The 17,653-nt window shown below is 44.4% G+C and overlaps 1 protein-coding gene across 1 annotated transcript in view; it reads left to right on the top strand.

The window, feature by feature from the left end:
- Positions 1–5,107: 5,107 nt before the first annotated feature.
- The window catches only part of med24 (mediator complex subunit 24), a 70,176-nt gene continuing 57,630 nt past the window's right edge, over positions 5,108–17,653 (top strand). The window contains exons 1-6 of the mRNA XM_085966541.1: positions 5,108–5,215; positions 7,120–7,258; positions 8,971–9,053; positions 11,896–11,934; positions 13,821–13,894; positions 16,970–17,193. Coding sequence (XP_085822667.1) covers positions 7,129–7,258; positions 8,971–9,053; positions 11,896–11,934; positions 13,821–13,894; positions 16,970–17,193 — 550 coding nt within the window. The 5' untranslated portion in view covers positions 5,108–5,215; positions 7,120–7,128. The remainder of the gene's footprint in view (positions 5,216–7,119; positions 7,259–8,970; positions 9,054–11,895; positions 11,935–13,820; positions 13,895–16,969; positions 17,194–17,653) is intronic.

Here is a 17,653-nt window from a genome sequence, read left to right on the forward strand (position 1 = left end):
CTAGAGGCCATCAATATAAGATAGTCACCAAGAAATCCAATAGGGAATTCAGAAGAAACTTCTTTACCCAAAGAGTGGTGAGAATGTGGAACTCGCTACCACAGGGAGTGGTTGAAGCGAATAGTATGGATGCATTTAAGGGGAGGCTAGACAAGCATATGAGGGAGAAGGGAATAGAGGGTTACGCTGATAGATTTAGATGAGAAAAGATGGGAGGAGGCGCGAGTGGAGCATAAACACCGGCATGGACTGGTTGGGCCGAATGGCCTGTTTCTGTGCCGTATATCCGATGTAATCCTATAAAAAGAGGGTTTGAGTCAGTAGGTAATTAAGATGAAAATGAGCTAGGCTTTATATGTAAAATAATAAATAATTCATTGACTTTTCTCAAATACACGTGCAAAAGACATGGAGATACGGTCCAGATCACAAGGGAGTTTTAAAGGTACACCCCTGGGTCCCACAATCGTATAAGTAGATATAGGGCAGTGTGAGTCAACTCCTATAAAAGTAAGACACTTAGACTGATTAAGGGGGGAGTGGGGTGGGTGACTGCTGCCACTGGACCCAAGAAGGCATGTACAGCAGACCTGAATTTGTAATAAGGTATATGCTCCATTGGGTGCTGGAGTTGGTGAGTGTAGACTGAATGTTCAAAGCTTTCCAGATTACGTTAAATGCACTCAATGAACACCTCACACCCATTGTGTTGAAAAGTTTTTGATCTCTTTCTGACTGTGAACTGTTAGGAAATAAAACAGAATGTTAAGACACTTAACAGGCAGTCTGGCTTTTGGAAAATGGACATTGTGTGGGCAGTCACGTAGCACATGTCTGTGAAAGATAGGAGACTGCAGGGAGAGGAGATACTGCCCTGGACTGTAGGACAGAATGGCAAAGGGTTATTCGGTTTGTTAAGTAAGGTCACCTAGTGAAGTGGGGTCGCATAGCAAATTCAATATTTGCATGTGGTCATGCAGAGATAAGATGCATCGATTGAACTAAGAGAATTTGACTGTAACTATTGCTCTGTATGTTTGCCTTACTCTGGGATAAAGGAGCATAATGATTCAAACCATCCACCTTCGGAGAGATTGAAGAAATACACATGCAAAAGACATGGAGATCCAGTCCAGATCACAAGGGAGTTTTAAAGGTACACCCCTGGGTCCCACAATCATATAAGTAGATATAGGGCAGTGTGAGTCAACTCCTATAAAAGTAAGACACTTAGACTGATTAAGGGGGGAGTGAGGTGGGTGGGTGGGTGGGTGGGTGACTGATGCCACTGGACCCAAGAAGGCATGTACAGCAGACCTGAATTTGTAATAAGGTATATGCTCCATTGGGTGCTGGAGTTGGTGAGTGTAGACTGAATGTTCAAAGCTTTCCAGATTACTTTAAATGCACTCAAAATTAGCACAGAAGCAGTTTAGTCCACAAGAATTAAAATGCTAAATGTCACTTAGGTTTGACCTTCACTTTTTAATCAAAGGCGCTAGTAAATCCTTAGCTAAAACGCATAAATACAATAGAGATGTTTCAGTTGAAGGGAAAGGAATCTATTTTTCATGTCTGTTTTATCCACACTTTTTGTTTGTGCCTTCTGTTCTTCTCTCCCACATGGCAGCTGTCTTCCATTCTGCCAATGCAATTTACACTTCATCTAGAGCCAGCCTTTGTTTCTTAACCTGTTCTATTACCGTCTCCTTTTACCTTGAATATCTCTCAATGTCTCTTAACCTCTCCTGCCTTCTATCCTATCACAGACCTTCCCTTTAGTTCTTTCCTCCCCTCCCCCCTTTCCCAACCCCTAAACTTGCTTAAAAATCTGTTCCATTTCCTGCTTTTTCCAGTTCTGACGAAAGGTCATCACCCTGAAACGTTAACTCTGTTTCTCTCTTCACAGATGCTGCCTGACCTGCTGAGTATCTCCAGCATTTTCTGTTTTTATTTCAGATTTCCAGCATCTGCAGTATTTTCTTTTTTGTATTTTTCATGTCTGTTTTGCTTTTTTGAAAAGAAAAATTGGTTTTCCCAAAGCTGGCTATTTGTTGCACCTCCGGCCAGGCTAAGCTTGTGGACACTCTTAAAAATGCACAGTGCATCAGTGAGAGCTTGTCAGATGTCCGCACAATGCAGCATTCATGAGATAATCCCCACCCTCAATTTTCTTTTTAAAAAAGCGTAATCTTCTTCAGCACATGTTGGCAAACCCGATTTTCGTATTGTTAAACCCTCAAAACAATGGCGCAGTTTTCAAGCTGCAACTTTCCATCAATACCTCAGTTACAGAGCTCGTCCCTTCCCAGAAAAAGACAAACTCATTCCAATAGCATTCATGCGTCCTATCCTATATTACAAATTGCATACCTGAACTCTTAGTCTTTCTCTCCTCTTAGTCTAAGGAGTTTTGGGAGAGATATGAAGGTGTGAGGAAAGAAGCTATTTACTCAAAGCCACATGCTATATTTCGTTTTCATCAATGTTAGGAAAGGTCAGTTTAGAATAATGCTCTTCATGGAGATCTCTTCCTGCTCCCTTACTGTTTTGCTATTTACTACAGTATTGCCCTTTGATTTGCAAAGGTGCAATTAGAGCAAGTGATAACATGTCCTAATACAAAACAGAAAAATGCAGGAGCTCTTGTCATTTTGACAGATGAGCAGATTAGATAAAGGTTATACAACCTTCTTGTCAGTTCAGAACAGCAGTAAAGAATCTTGCAAATCTCAGAGCAATATGTGTTCAGACGTGGCATAGCTCAAGGATATTAATGTTTTATTATTCAAATTCTGGCAGCTTCCAACCAATCCCCAACAATACATGCATCACCCTCAAACTGAGTAAATTTTGCCCGACAGTATTCGACTATAATTAAAGCTTCAGCAGCCAAATCAAGCTTTTGTTTGGAGCTAAGCCATATGGAGAGCGAAGGAATTGGTGGCAACCACCATATGAACACTTCTTTTAACTCAGAATATTGAGGGCCTCTGACAAGTACTGTTGTCACAAATAGGAGTGGTTCGGCGATCTCACGCTCCCAGGGGGGACAGCCATGCTCGCAGGGAGCATGGGCCAGAGGTGGGCTTTCAACACTGTAGCCCAGCTTCTGCAGCATACAATCCCTGTGAGTGCGACACCCTGGGATTGTGGAATGTGTCCTAATGTATCATATCTGGAGCTTTTTTTTGTGCTGATCAAGGTAAGGGATGTGAGTGCTGGGAAATGGATCACTTTCCTACTTCAGACAACCAGTGTCAAGCACTCCCAGGTTAGGTAGAGCCTCAACTACATACAGCATCTACTTCACCAGTGTTGTATTTCCATTTCCCATACCATGAAAACTAGATGCGGGTGATTGCCAATTTAGTGACAAATTAAGAACAATTTTGTACTGTGAGCTCATTCCACTCAGAGCTGTGTTGAAACTAACCTAATTGCTTTCATGTAGTACATATTCTGGTAAAGGGCTACACCCAATATCTTAACCTCTCTTTCAGATACCGAATGGCCTGCTGTATATTTCCTGAATTTTCATTTTATCTCTCTTGCTCATGTTCTTCCTGGCAGTGCTCAATGCTTTTTTTCTGCAACTTTGCTGGCTTTCTTTCGCTGTTACCCTTGCTCTCCCCCTCCCAGCACACCTCAGAAACAGTAATAATCATTTCATAACTGATGCTCAGACTGTCACAGCTGTTCTGAAAATAGGCAGTACAAAGGGCAGCACAAAACTCTGTGCCAGGGAGTGCTGCCTTCCGTGATGGTCAAACCTGGTTAAAAGCACCTCCTGGTGTGGGACTATACTATACAGATCAGAAGATCACAGGTTCAACTCCTGGTCTGTGCTGAGTTAGCTAAAAAGTCACCTGGAGTGCTTGTAGGGACATTGATTGGCTTCAGTGTCCCGTGGCTGGGGAGAGGAAAAAATTCAGGCAGGTTTCTTGCTGCTGCTTAAGGTGCGCTTGTGTGGATTTCGGGTGAGATCTGAATTGGGCTTGGCTGTGATGTCCCTAACAGGCATCTAACCTGCCACTACCTCACCAAAGGGGTAGTTCTTCATTAGGGGCAGACCTTATGTCTGCCCCTAATGAAGAACTGCCCCATTGGTGAGGTAGTGGAGGGTGACTGATACCCGTGGGGCTGAACCTCAGCAAGTATAAGACTGGGAGGAAGGGCAGCAAATTGAAAAACAAATAGAGGAATGTCTCTAACTCTGGGAATACGAAAAACATTAATGTAAACACGTTTAACTGTTGCATTGGAAAATTTCAACATATTGACCAAGAAACCAATACTATCGAGTTCATGCAAATAGCTCTGTCACTCTGGGCTGAATGTTTAATGGAGCAAGGGGAAAAAAAACCATGGCATTTATTTCTGCTGATAAAAAGACTCTAGATGGACTTTGTCCCGTATAGAGTCAGAACAATGATGAGCAATCACATTTCTGGGAGTGGACTCGCGACTCATTGGACTTACATGAAGTATCATGTATGCTCACACCTAAAAAGCAAGCTGACCCCATTCCCGGGAAGCACACAGCGCTAGAGAATCAATAGCACAGCTGTCACTGTACCCAACCTGCAGGCAGGGTGGAGGGAGGCGGGACAAACTGCATTAGGACTACAATCCTGAAACTATTTAAAAAATCACAATCAAATGCTTAAAAAAGACGCAACAGTCCTCAGGAGGGACGCAAGTGTTAAAAAAAAAGGGAATGAGGCGCAACCTTTGGATCCCAACCAGGATTAATGACATTAATAGGTAGACAAATACCCTATATCATATAAAACACAGGCATTCATGCATCAATATACACCATACACATCCACATATTCACACACACAAGTCTGCAGATAGATGCTCCTGTTTAGAACCAGATCTCATGTATTTTCAAAAGCAAAGGCAGTCTCACTTACCATTTCTGCGCTTCCAAAGCAGGTGACAGGGAGCTGCTGGCGGTGCGCGCTGGGAGTTGTAGTTCTGCCCGCCCCCTTCCCGCAGACTCACGGCCGACGTGGACTACACCTCCCAGAGCGCACCGCGCCCGCCACCACCTCATTGACTTAATTGGTTCGCCTGACTTGCGTTCCGCCAATTGCTGGCAAGCTTGTTGGTCAGTGGCGGTCGTTCGATAACATGGCGGAGTGTTTTGCTTGAGGCGTAAGTTGTTGGAGCGGTGCTGAGTTTGGATTTAGTCAGAAATATTAAGGTAAAGCGCCTTTAGTTAATGTCTTATCCACGTTACTTTTTTTAAATTTGGACGTAGATTCGCTGTTGCAGCTTGGCTCTCCCAGCATAGCTAATCATAAACTGCCCCCCAGCTCAAATATAGCTCATGATGATGATGGACTGGCACCCAAACCAAGCATAACTAGCAATAGACTGGCACCCAAACCAAGCATAACTAGCTATAGACTGGCACCCAGCCCAAGCATAACTAGCTATAGACTGGCACCCAGCCCAAACATAACTAGCTATAGACTGGCACTCAGCCCAAGCATAACTAGCTATAGACTGGCACCCAAAGCAAGCATAACTAGCTATAGACTGGCACCCAAAACAAGCATAACTAACTATAGACTGGCACCCAAAACAAGCATAACTAACTATAGACTGGCACCCAGCCCAAGCATAACTAACTATAGACTGGCACCCAGCCCAAGCATAACTAACTATAGACTTTGCATTTCACCCAAGCATAGCTGATCAGAAACTAGCACCCCAGCTCAAATATAACTAACTGTAATCTTGCATCCCAAACCAAACATCACTCATAAAACTGGCACCTAAAACCACTGACTGGCTAATCAGCTGGACCATAGCTAAGCATGCACTACCACCTGCAACACCACTACAGACTGGTATATCCAAATGTAACCCTAATATAGCCAACTACAGACTCGCTCCCCATCCAACTATGCCATAGCTAAGCTAAGCATAGTGGTAATGTTACTGGGCTAGTAATCTAGAGGCCTGGACTAATGATCTGGAGACATGAGTTCAAATCCCACCACGGCAACTGGGGAATTTAAATTCAGTTAATTAAATAAATCTGGAATAAAAAGCTAGTATCAGTAATGGTGATCATTACTGGATTGTTGTAAAAACCCATCTTTAGGAAAGGAAATCTGCCATCCTTACCTGGTCTGGCCTATATGTGACTTCAGACCCAAAGCAATGTGGTTGACTCTTAACTGCCCTCTGAAATGGTGGCTCGCCACCACCCTCTCGAGGGAAATTAGGGATGGGCAATAAATGCTGGCTTTGCCAGCGACACCCACAATCCGTGAATGAATGAAAAGAGCAAGCACGTCCAATCCAAAATAGATTGGTATACCAAATAAATTCTACTATAGCCAACTACAGGTTGGCATACTCACTCCAGATTTTCCAATAGTTAACCATATTGCCTTTAACATTGAAACTGTCCCGCGGCACTTTTCAGAAACACGATTAGTATGGGCGATCAAAGGCTTGGTCAAAGAGGTGGGCTTCAAGGAGAGTTAATAGACCATGGAATGCTTTACCACCAGAGTCGTTGAGGCAGAGACCATTGCATCTTTTAAGAGAAGAGTAGATAAACATTTGAAGCAGAGAAACGTAAAGGGTCAGGAAGAGGGAACAGAGCCGTAAGATTAGTTCTGGATTGCTTGAGTAAAGAGCTGACAGGCACAATGGGCCAAATGTCTCCTGTGTTGTAAATTTCTACGGTTCTACCTCTAATTGCTGTGGCTAATAGCACCACCCAAGTGTTTTATATGCTCTCCAGGCATAACCCAAGTTTGGAAGGATAACATTTCTAATTACTGCTGGGTGTTTTTCCCAGTTCAATTGGACATGATCTAAACATTTCAGCCATTCATAATTTAGCTTTAGTGAATCCCAGCACTGCATTAGTTAGGCTTTTCCAGAGTCGGAATGTTTAAATCCTTTCCAAGCATAGCGTAGCTGCAATACACAAAGCCGTAGTACTGCTGGGAGCCCTACTGATAATTCTTTTGTGTCCCTGAGACATTTTGATCTGTTTACATTGTCGTAGGGTAATGAAATCAGCATGGTTGGCACAGTGTGAAAATGCTTTCTTTTATTTATTTTTTTCCCTCCCTTTTATAGGGCTGAGAGATGAAGGTGGTGAACCTGAGGCAGGCTATTCTTCAGGCCTGGAAGGAGCGATGGACAGACTATCAATGGGCCATAAACATGAAAAAACTTTTCCCAAAGGGTCCAACATGGGACCTCCTTGGACTCTCAGGTGAGACTCTCTACAGCAGAAAGTCTATTTCTGAGTTTTTGAGATGTGATTGTTCAGTTGTTTAAAACAGAAAAGCAAAAAACTTTTTAATGGATGCGTCTTTATCTTTTTAAAGCAGAATTAGAAAATAGCTTTTTTTTAACTCGTAAGGGGGGAAAATTGGGTGAGTAGCGCCACCTGTTAGCGCCTAAAGAGGCAGTCAGTGGCTGTAGCGCCACTGGCTGCGCCTCCCGCGATATTCAGCAGGGGCGCTAATGGTGGCGTTAGCCATTTGCGCTGCGCCGCCACCGATGAAGTCATCGGTGTGCGCAGCGCCCCGTTCGCGATATTTGGTAGCGAACGCCGCAGTTGTGCAGTTCGCTACCCGTGCCGGCAGTGGCGCAAGTTAAGGTGGAGGTGAGCGGCCGCCTGCCAGCACCTCCGTCCCCGGCCTCCTAATCCCCCCCGCCCCCCCCCCCCCCCCCCCCGCGGCATTGCCGGCTGTTTCCCGAGGGCCCGGCACTTCTCCTTGGTGCCGGGCTCGTTTGCCGGCACTCGCGAGCGGGGATCGTGCTGTTGCAGGCCCCTCCCCCTTAACAGGGGGAGGAAGGCCTGCAGTACCGCAGCGTGTGGCACGTTGCGCTGCGATATTCAGTTTCAGCACCCTAAGAGGGACGCGGAGCGCCTCGAGCCTCGACCCTGTCCCTTGAGGGGCAATGAAACTGAATATCTGACGATCGCTAAAGCCTCGAACGCTGCGCTAAATCCTGTGCTCAGGCGACTTTTGCGCCACTTTGGCGCCCCAACCCAATTTCTAGGCCTAACAATTTAACCTGGCTGCTGATGTGTATAAATCTGATTGGATCTCAATAGCTAAACTGTAGGCAAATGGTCAGAAACAAAAACCCAGATGCCTTCCTAGCAGAAAACAGAATAGGCTGGAAACACTCATCTGGTCAGGCAGCATCTGTGGAGAGAGAGCACATAAATTAACGTTTTGGGTGTAGAGCCTTCAAAACACCTTTCTAGCTGATGTTTTTTCAGTTATAAGCTGTTGAGAATTGCCTTTGTACTCAATAATGGAACTGGGATTTGGGCTCCTACTCAAGTGGAGTCCGTATCCCTAACCTTGTGTTTTCTTACCAACTTACCTGCAGGCACTGGCAGCTGGGCACCAGCTGTCTTCGATTATTTCATCCAAGTGTCCATTGTTCATGCGTGAGCCTAGAGCATGAGTCTCAGCAGAGTTTTTGACTAGGTCCCGTTGTGGCCCAGCCTGATCCTAACCTCAACTGATGTCCGCAAGCTCCCACTTCAAGCCGCTATCGTTAGTTAGGAATTGGGAGCGGGAGCTGATTTCCTCCCTCCGCCCCCAGCTGAGGCAAATTTCTAGTGTCCTTTCAACCATCTCAGCTAAGATTGGCTAACATAGCACAGTCCAATAAAATCAAACCTGGGACTTTTCTATCGTGTAGGTCGAAACACACCATACAGTGCACTTAACAGAACCATTACAGGAGTAACTGCAGTGAAATCTGTCTTCAGTTTGCTATTTAATGTTTCGGTGTTCTTGGTTTTTTGGGCAGATGAATTGCAAGTCTCTTATTTGAACTAGAAAAGGGATCCACTGCCAGGTTATGGTATTACAGGGTACACAGTATGCTTAAAATTTTCCAGAATGCTGTTGTTCACTGTAAATAAAATTGCTCTGATCTTGTTTGAATTTCTTCTAGATCATCTCCTGGAACAGGCCCTGGTTGGCCCATCCCCCAATCCTCTGATTATGTCCTATTTGAAGTATGCCATTAGTTCACAGGTAAAGTGACTCAAAACTCCATGCATCAGTGGTGCCCATGCTGTGGGCTGTGAGCCATATGTGGTTCCTGAGCCACGGTGTCTGCCCCTTGAAGCCCAGACAACTCAATCATATTTACACTTGTCTTCCTTATTTACTGTGTGAACTTTGTGAGTGGAGATTTGGAAAGGGCTGTTTTTTTTTGTGCTGTTGCCTCATTACCGATGAGCGTTGAAACAGCACCAGCATCTGTTGGTCTCAGCAAACAGATAAATGCAAATTAAATGGGAACTTGGACTTAAACTTTATATATGTGGCCCTGAAGCTGTATGGTACTCGCCGATATGGTCCACAAAGACAAAACTTGGCCACCCCTACAGTGGATATCACTGTCTTTCCAGAATTAAAGTGTATCCATTTATTAATAAGTTTTGTTTCAATAGGCAAATTCATCTGATTTATAATTGGAGCAATCAAAAGGTCATGTAGCATTATTGTACATTTGAGGTCCATGTCCAACAAAGTAGATTTGCTCATTAATAACCAATGAATCACATGGTTTTAAACAGTGTTTTTGGATTTTTGGCTGCTTTTGCATTTTGCAATCTGTAACTACTTTGTTGCACTTCTACAGTGTTTAACTTAAGAACAAGTGGTTCCCATTGACATAATGGATGTATTTAGCTGTTAGATGCTGGAACATTTATGGCTGCTCTAATGGTCCAGATTCTTCTTGATGAATATCAAAAATGCCTGCACAGTAGTAAACTGTAGGAATTTAGTCAGCCTTCGTGTTGCCTTCAGTTCTTGTTTCTAAAACAAATGATCTATTATTTGGAAAGCCCTTTATTAGTTAATTATTATCATACTACACATTAAGTGTGAGGAAAAAATTGTACAGGAAACAGAAACTAAAATCCTGTCACGTTCTTGTAAGTTTTGTTTCTAGTTTTGTTCTCGCCCATTTTATTTTAAATTATTTTCTCCTCATTTCAGTTCCATTTGGTATATCCAGGCTGGTATTTGGAATGATGTGTTTTCCAGCTGGGATTTGGCTGGCAAGTATGAGTTTGTTAACTTCCACTGCAGAGGAGACAATGAAGGGCTATCCAGTGAGATAAATGCTAGGGGACTGGCTCTTTATTACCTGTATGATGGATAAAGCTATATACAGTAAACTCTTTTGTATCCGGCACCGACGGGACCGGGATGGTGCCGGTTGATTGAAAATTCCGGATAACGGAGAGGTACATCTACCGAGGCTATTTTTAACAAACAAAAATAAAATATGATTTGAATGCTATTTACATAACATGACCAACTTTTATCTGGTATAATCCTTATTTGGACATCAATTTTCAGCTTTCACTGGCAAGTGTACATTGCCCTCCAAGTAACTTATCCACACCAATGCCTTCTACAGGAAACTTTGCGATATCCGGCACCGACGGGACCGAGCTGCTGCCGATCTATCAAAACTTCCGGATAGACCAGCGCTAATGTTGAAGGATATGGAGGTTTTCATCTCCGTATCTGACAACAAACACTGTTGCTTAGCAACAGCTTGTAAACACTTGGCCCGTACCTTGGAAGCGTCTCTGAAGCTGTTGCTAAGCTACAGAGACGCTTTCCAGAGCCTGACTGTTTATTTAAAAAAAAAAAAAAAAATGCTAGGAGAAGAAAAAAAACCTAACCAAAACGGCTGCTGATTTCTGCCGTTAGATCGAGGTTTCCGGACATACAACCTCCGGATAAACCAAAGTTTCCTGTATATAGCTTATTCACACTCACATTTCAATCTCTACCTAACTCACCAACAGCCAGTCACCTTTTTCTTCTGGGTAAGTCCCTATGAAGTATTTATTATTCCCTACCAACTATATATTATTTTCCCTATACAACGGAAGATTTCCGACCTATCACCTGACAGCCATGAATCCATCGGGTGGTTAACACGCACCTGTGAACCTCCAAATGGAGAAAATTCAGCTCTTTCTCCCCGACAGGGACTGAGTACTTTAGTGGGCCACTGCTCAGTTTTTTCACCTGAGGCAAAAAGGATGGCTGATATAGAAATAAGAAACTTAATACAGGAAACTTCGTGCTATCCGGCACCCATGGGACCGAGCTGCTGCCGTTGCCTCAAAACTGCCGTACTCTCCAGAGTTAATGTTGAGAGATACGGAGATTCTTATCTCCGTATTTGACAACAAACACTGTTGCTTAGCAACAGCTTCTAAACACTCGGGTGTGGCCCTAAATCTCTGTAGCTGAAGCTGTTGCTATAGCTACAGACCTTGCACAGCTTGACTGTTCAAACAAAGCAAAAAAAACAAACAAAAAGAATAAAAAACGGCGGCTGATTTTTGCCGGTGGCTCCAGATTGCCGGATAGCTCACCTCCGGATAGCACAAAGTTTCCTGTATTGATAAAATGTGGGTATATTTCAGAAGTTGGAATTGAGATATTGTCATGGGAGCTTTACTCTGCACTTAATCTGTGCTCTACATAATCTGACAGTCCATTTCACATCAAATCGGCAATAGAACCTGGGACTTCCCCAGTCTATATGGCACAGTAACATACTGAAAAATGAACTCATCCATTGAGTCTCTGGGAAACACACATTCAATTCTAAAGTAGCTGCCACTCTCAATATTCTGAAGCAAATGGAAACTAAGACTCGGACTCGGCAACATTTCCGGTTATTGAGGTGTTGTTTTCTGAGTATCAATTTTGCTGGTTATTAAAGAATTCCGGATGATTAAGTGCCGTTTAAACAAGAGTTTACTGTATCATAACTTCATTGTGTTCAGAAAAGCTATTACTTCAGTCTCTGATTTTCTTCTACTTGCTTTTGCAGATGGTGTCTTATGCAAGCGTAATGTCTACTATTGCAAAGGTTTGTATTTGAATTAGTGGAGCAATTTTAGAATGTAGATATCTGCTACGTTAACTGGTACACCGTTGCAGAGAATGCCCGTGGTGTAGAAGATGAGAGTCAATACTGCTCGTTCTTCTCTATTCTCCTGCTCTCTCTCGCTCTCGCTCTCTCTCTCTCCCTCCCCATCTCTCTCTCTCTCATGCTCTGATGTGATGATGAAATGTTAGCCAACGTAAATGTCACCTCATCGGGCTTTGGTAGCAGTACTGTTTGAAAGTATTGTTAGCTGCTCTTAGAACATTTGTTCTGAGATATCTATCCAGCTGTAGAATGTGCCACATTTTCAATGACTGCAGTAAAAACTAGGAATGTAGCTGCATGAGCAATGTCCCACCACACCTGAAATAAGTAAAGAGGTATGTAATAGGGAAGTTGAGTCTTCTCACCCTCATGGACTTCAGACCTTAGGAACGAATGGACATGTTCTGTGAGCGACTTGGGTCAGTAGTGCCTCATGCCTTTAATTGAGGAAATGACCTCATTTTATTGCCTGTTTCACACTCTCGCTTCATTGTTCTCCACTTTGAAGCAGGCATGTGTGTGTGTACGCATGAATACATACTTCTGTCCTTCTGCTGCCTTACTAAGTTGATCTATGTATACCATCCACCAGTTTAAATCTCAATCTTGCTTTTTTTTTTAAAGAAACCTATGTGCAGGCTATTAACCCTATTAATTACCTTTCTGTGTACAAGCCACCTTACCTGACTACACTAGTACCAGTTATTCTCTTCCCCCAGCCACTCCCTCACTTTTTTTATTTACTCCTATTAAGGGGGTTACTTTATCGGTTGGTTTCCATTTCTGATGAAGGGTTTACACCCAAAACATTAATCTGCCTTCTCGGATACTGATGAACCAACATTTTCTGTCATTATTTTCAAAACTAAAGAGAATTATTTTCCTTCTCCCTCTTTCTATTGGTGCTTGCAGTGGGCAAACATAGGAGTGTAAATTAATTTGAATAGCTGAAAGCAAACAGCGTAGCCTTTTTTTTGATTTTTTTTCTGCTTGCAAGTAAAATAAAAAGCCTTCAAAATATCCAGGCCTAGAAATTGGGTTGGGGCGCCAAAGTGGCGCAAAAGTCGCCTGAGCGCAGGATTTAGCGCAGCGATTGGAGTAATACCGATCGCCAGAAATTCAGTTTCAGTGCCCCTCGAGGGACACGGGGCGAGGCTCGAGGTGCTCCGCGTTCCTCTTAGGGCACTGAAACTGATTATCGCAGCGCAACGTGCCGCAGCGCCACACGCTGCAGCACGGCACGCTACGGTACTGCAGGCCTTCCTCCCACTGTTAAGGGGGAGGTGCCTGCAACAGTGCGATCCCCGCTCGCAAATGCCGGCAAATGAGCCCGGCACCAAGGAGAAGTGCCGGGCGCTCGGGAAACAGCCGGCAATGCCGCGGGGGGGGGGGGGGCGTTAGGAGGCCAGGGACGGAGGTGCTGGCAGGCAGCCGCCGAAAAAGCGGCCGCCTCGCACCTCCACCTTAACTTGCGCCGCTGCCAGCACAGTAAGGCCCCGTGAACCGGGCGCGGGTAGCGAACGGCGCAACTGCGGCGTTCGCTACCAAATATCGCGAATGGGGCACTGCGCACACCGATGACGTCCTCGGTGGCGGCGCAGCGCAACAGGCTAACGCCACCATTAGCGCCCCTCCTGGATATCGCGGGAGGCGCAGCCAGTGGCGCTACAGCCACTGCCTGCCTCTTTAGGCGCTAACAGGTGGCGCTACTCACCCAATTTCTCCCCCCTAATGTCTTATTTGCTTAATCCAAGAACATTATATGTTATTGAAGATGACTTTATTTACAGCGAATAAACATATTTTTTAAAACTGTGTTTCAGTTTGAAGATTACTCCAGAGAACTGTGTGTTAAAGCTCTGCTGGAACTAATGGACATGTTCTGTGATCGACTCAGGTCAGTAGTGCTTCATGCCTTTAACATGTTCTTCCCAACTCGAGTACCTGTCTGCCCTTTGAGGGCAATGTGAAAATTGCTGCTTTGGAGAAGATAGGCAAGAGGGCAACTAAACTGACACTTGGGATTAAGCACCTAAACTATGAGGAGAGACCAAGAAACCTGAAAGGTTCTAAGGAGTAGAGCAGGGGTTCTCAACGGGGGCCGCGAGAAGATTTCAGAGGGTCCACCAGTTGGTTTGTCCCATCAATATACAGGGGAGACTACTGATGTTTATGGCATAGTCTCCCCATATAATGTGACGGGTGGAATAGGCTCAACTATACAAAGACTGTGCATGCGCAGTCAATTCAGTTTCTTATTGTTGGACGTCATTTGAACACTTCGACAAGCCCCTTTGTGTGTCACTGACTTTTACAGCAGTATTTATCTCGCTAAGTTTTTTTTTGAACTAGCCCTAATCGCTTCCACGTTCATAAACCACTCGTCACTTTTAACCATTAAATAAAATAATGGAAGTTCTAACTTCTCTTCCGGGTGATTAAAACCGGAGTTGGGGGGTGGGGAAATCCGCGAGTTAGTCCGGCGCTGCGTGGGCTGAGATAGTGTGCGCCTTCCTTTCAACCTCGTGCGGAGCCGCCCGTGTCAGTTGGAAGCCGCTCGCGTGTTTGAAAAGAGTGCCGTCAATGGAGAGAGTGCGTGCACCACGTGGTCTTGAAGGCGGGAGGGGGGGCGGTGGTGGGGGGTGGGGGAAAGAAAGAGACTTTCCAGTCTCTGGGCCTGTGGCACGGCCGTGATAATCGGGATCCGGTGTGACTCTCTCCTTCACTGTCTTCAGTCTGAGTTAATAAAATAGCTGAAGGCGTTACCACGATTTTCCTCGTACCTCAGCTTTATATTCATGGCCACGTGCTTCTCTGATGGACGGATAGGCCTAGTCTGGGTACCCGTGTCCTTTGAGATACCGCCGGCTATTTGTGAAAGGGTTGGGGAGGAGGAACGAGAGAGGCTGCCTTTGTCACTAAAGGATTTATGGCGATGAGGTCGGGTGGGTAAAGTCACTCAGGGCCCTGTTTATTTTTCCATTTCTCTCATGTGCCATCCGCCACCGCCATTACTGGTGCTGTTAATTCAAGTCGCTGACTTTCACCGCCGTGTTGGAGTTTGGTATCGAAATTAGAGGGAAATTCTGTTTCCAAAATGGAGGACGCGGATCTGGAACTTTAGTGCAGTCCGGCCGAGTGTACACAAAACGAGCCTGTAGTGAGCACTGTGCTTGTTGCTCCTGGTTCGGTTCATTTCCTGTTAAACAAATGGTTGATGGGGCGGAGCAGACCTTGGGCAGCAAATGGGCACATAATGTAAATTTAGGATAAAAACAGAAAATGCTGGAAATACTCAGCAGGTCAGGCAGCATCTGTGGAGAGAGAAACAGAGTTAACGTTTCAAGTCGATGCTTTACAAAACCGCAAATGCTGTAAGGAGGAGGCACAGACTCAAGCTCAGAAGAGGGAATGTGAACAGACAGTTGGATTTCACTACTTCACACACAGGGTGGTGTATGTATGGTACAGACTGTCCAGGGAAACAGTAGAGGCAGAAAGTACTGGAAAATTTTTAGTCAAAGAAGCAATAATCTAGAAGCAGGAGTGGGCCGTTTGCCCCATTGACCCTCTTTTGCCATTCAGTTATCCTGGGTAGCTCTATCTTTTTCATCCCAATTCCCAGTCCTTCTCCATATCCCTTAATACCTTTACTTCTAAGTAGGTTAGGTGTCTCTCACTATTAAATATCACAATAGATTCTGCATTGATGGTGCTCTGGGGTAGTGCATTGCACATTCTCACAAGCCCTTGTGTGAAGAATTTGTTTCTGGATTCACTTTTAACCAGCTTATTTCTAAGATTTTGTCTCCTTATTCTGGAGTCCTCGAACTAAAGGGAAGAATTGTTCCCAGCCTGTCGGTTTACTTCATTATTTTAAATGTCTCAATCAAATCACTCTTCAAGCTCCTCATCTCCAGGGAATATAACTCAAATTTATCTAGTCTCCTATCATATCTGCATCACTTCATTTCATAACCTGTTGAATCGTTGTTGGACTATCTCCAAATCCGATACATATTTCCTAAAGTAGGGTACGCAAAACTGAATATAATATTCCACATGAGGTCTGTCCAGTGCAGTGTAATTTTAGGAGTACTTCCTTGCTTTTATATTTCATACCTCTTCTGATGAAGCCCAGATCACATTTGCCATTTGATTGCTTTTTGCACCTGCTAGTTAGCATAATGACTTATGTACTGTCTAACCGTCTGCCATTCTTGCATCCAAAGTGTGCTACCGTGCACTTCATTATGGTGAACTGTATCGGCCATTATTTTGCCCACTTTTTCTATGCCCTTTGCAATTTTCTACTCTCTTTTGCAACTTGCTACACATCCTAGCTTCATGTCGTTTGAAAACTTGGGAAAGTTTGATTGGGTTGAGTGATATACGAGAGCGTTACGTGTTTTGTTTTTGAGCTTTGGGACTGTCCGGATGGATTGCAGTGGCTGTGGTTCAGACCCTTTTATTGGTGAGGCGAGGCTCTATTTTGCAGTACTAAATATGGAGGTCTGTGTAATCATTGCAATGTGTGCTGTTTCACATGGTCTTCTGCCTGGCTCCAGTGTTGGTGTAATCCTCCATACAAATCAATTCACCCAGTAAGTTTAAAAACTGAAAGTGCTGGAAATACAAAGCAGGTCAGTCAGCATCTGTGAAGACAAAAGACAAGCTATGATGTTTCAGGCGTGTACCCATGTGCAGACACTGATAAAAGGTACAGGCCCAAAATGTCATAACTTGTCTTTTGTCTTCACAGATACTGACCGACCTACTCTCGTATTTCCAGCGTTTTCTGCTTTTGTTTCAAATTTACAACATTTTTAGTTTTCAACTAACCAAGTATTGGTCTAATGATTTTGACAGACTTGGAAATTCACAAATTCTTCCAACTCCTATATAATTGAATTATTTTCAGAGCTTTCTGCGTAGATATGTCCGAGCCTGATGTTGCTTTCTAACCCTCCAGCTGCCACGGGAAAGCGGAAGAATGCATAAGCCTCTGCCGAGCATTGTTGAGCACGCTAGCATGGTTGCTGAGGTGTGCGGCTCATTGTACTGAAAGGCTGAAGGAGGGGCCAGATTCTGCCTCTGGGGAAGAGCAGCTCCAACTCTGCATTACTCGGATTGAGAAGACTGTAAACAGGAGGAAGAATAGGGCCCTTCTTCATATTGCGAGGCTGGAAGAGCAAGGTACACGCGCCAGGCTAAACTGCTGGCACAGATAAGTTATCTGCTTTGCTTCACTTTTATACAAAATAAAGACTCCTCTCGTGATGGTTTAATGAGTAACTGGAGCGTGCAGTGTGTCACTATGCTATACAGCCCAGAAGGCTGCAGGTTTCAATCCCCGGTCTGCTGAATTAGCTGATCTCAGCAGAGGCAGCAGTTGTGACATTACAGTGAGCCTCACAATGGCCCTGGGTTAGACTGCTGGAAATCCATCTTTGTTTCCCCCTCCTGATTGCTGCCCAATCATGCTTGTTGGAAACTGTGTATGTTAATGAAAATAGGATCCGCTTTGGCTGTGATGCCCTCTATCGTTGAAGAGCCTTGAATGCTGTCCAGGCTCCTGCACAAAGAGTGGCTGTGGACAAATTACCAGAGTAGCTTCCACCTGTGGAACCGTACCTTAGGACAAATGGGGAGACAT

The sequence above is a fragment of the Somniosus microcephalus genome, chromosome 24 (genome assembly GCF_052327205.1).
Source record: "Somniosus microcephalus isolate GS21.2 chromosome 24, FLI_Smic_1.0, whole genome shotgun sequence".
NCBI lineage: Eukaryota > Metazoa > Chordata > Chondrichthyes > Squaliformes > Somniosidae > Somniosus > Somniosus microcephalus.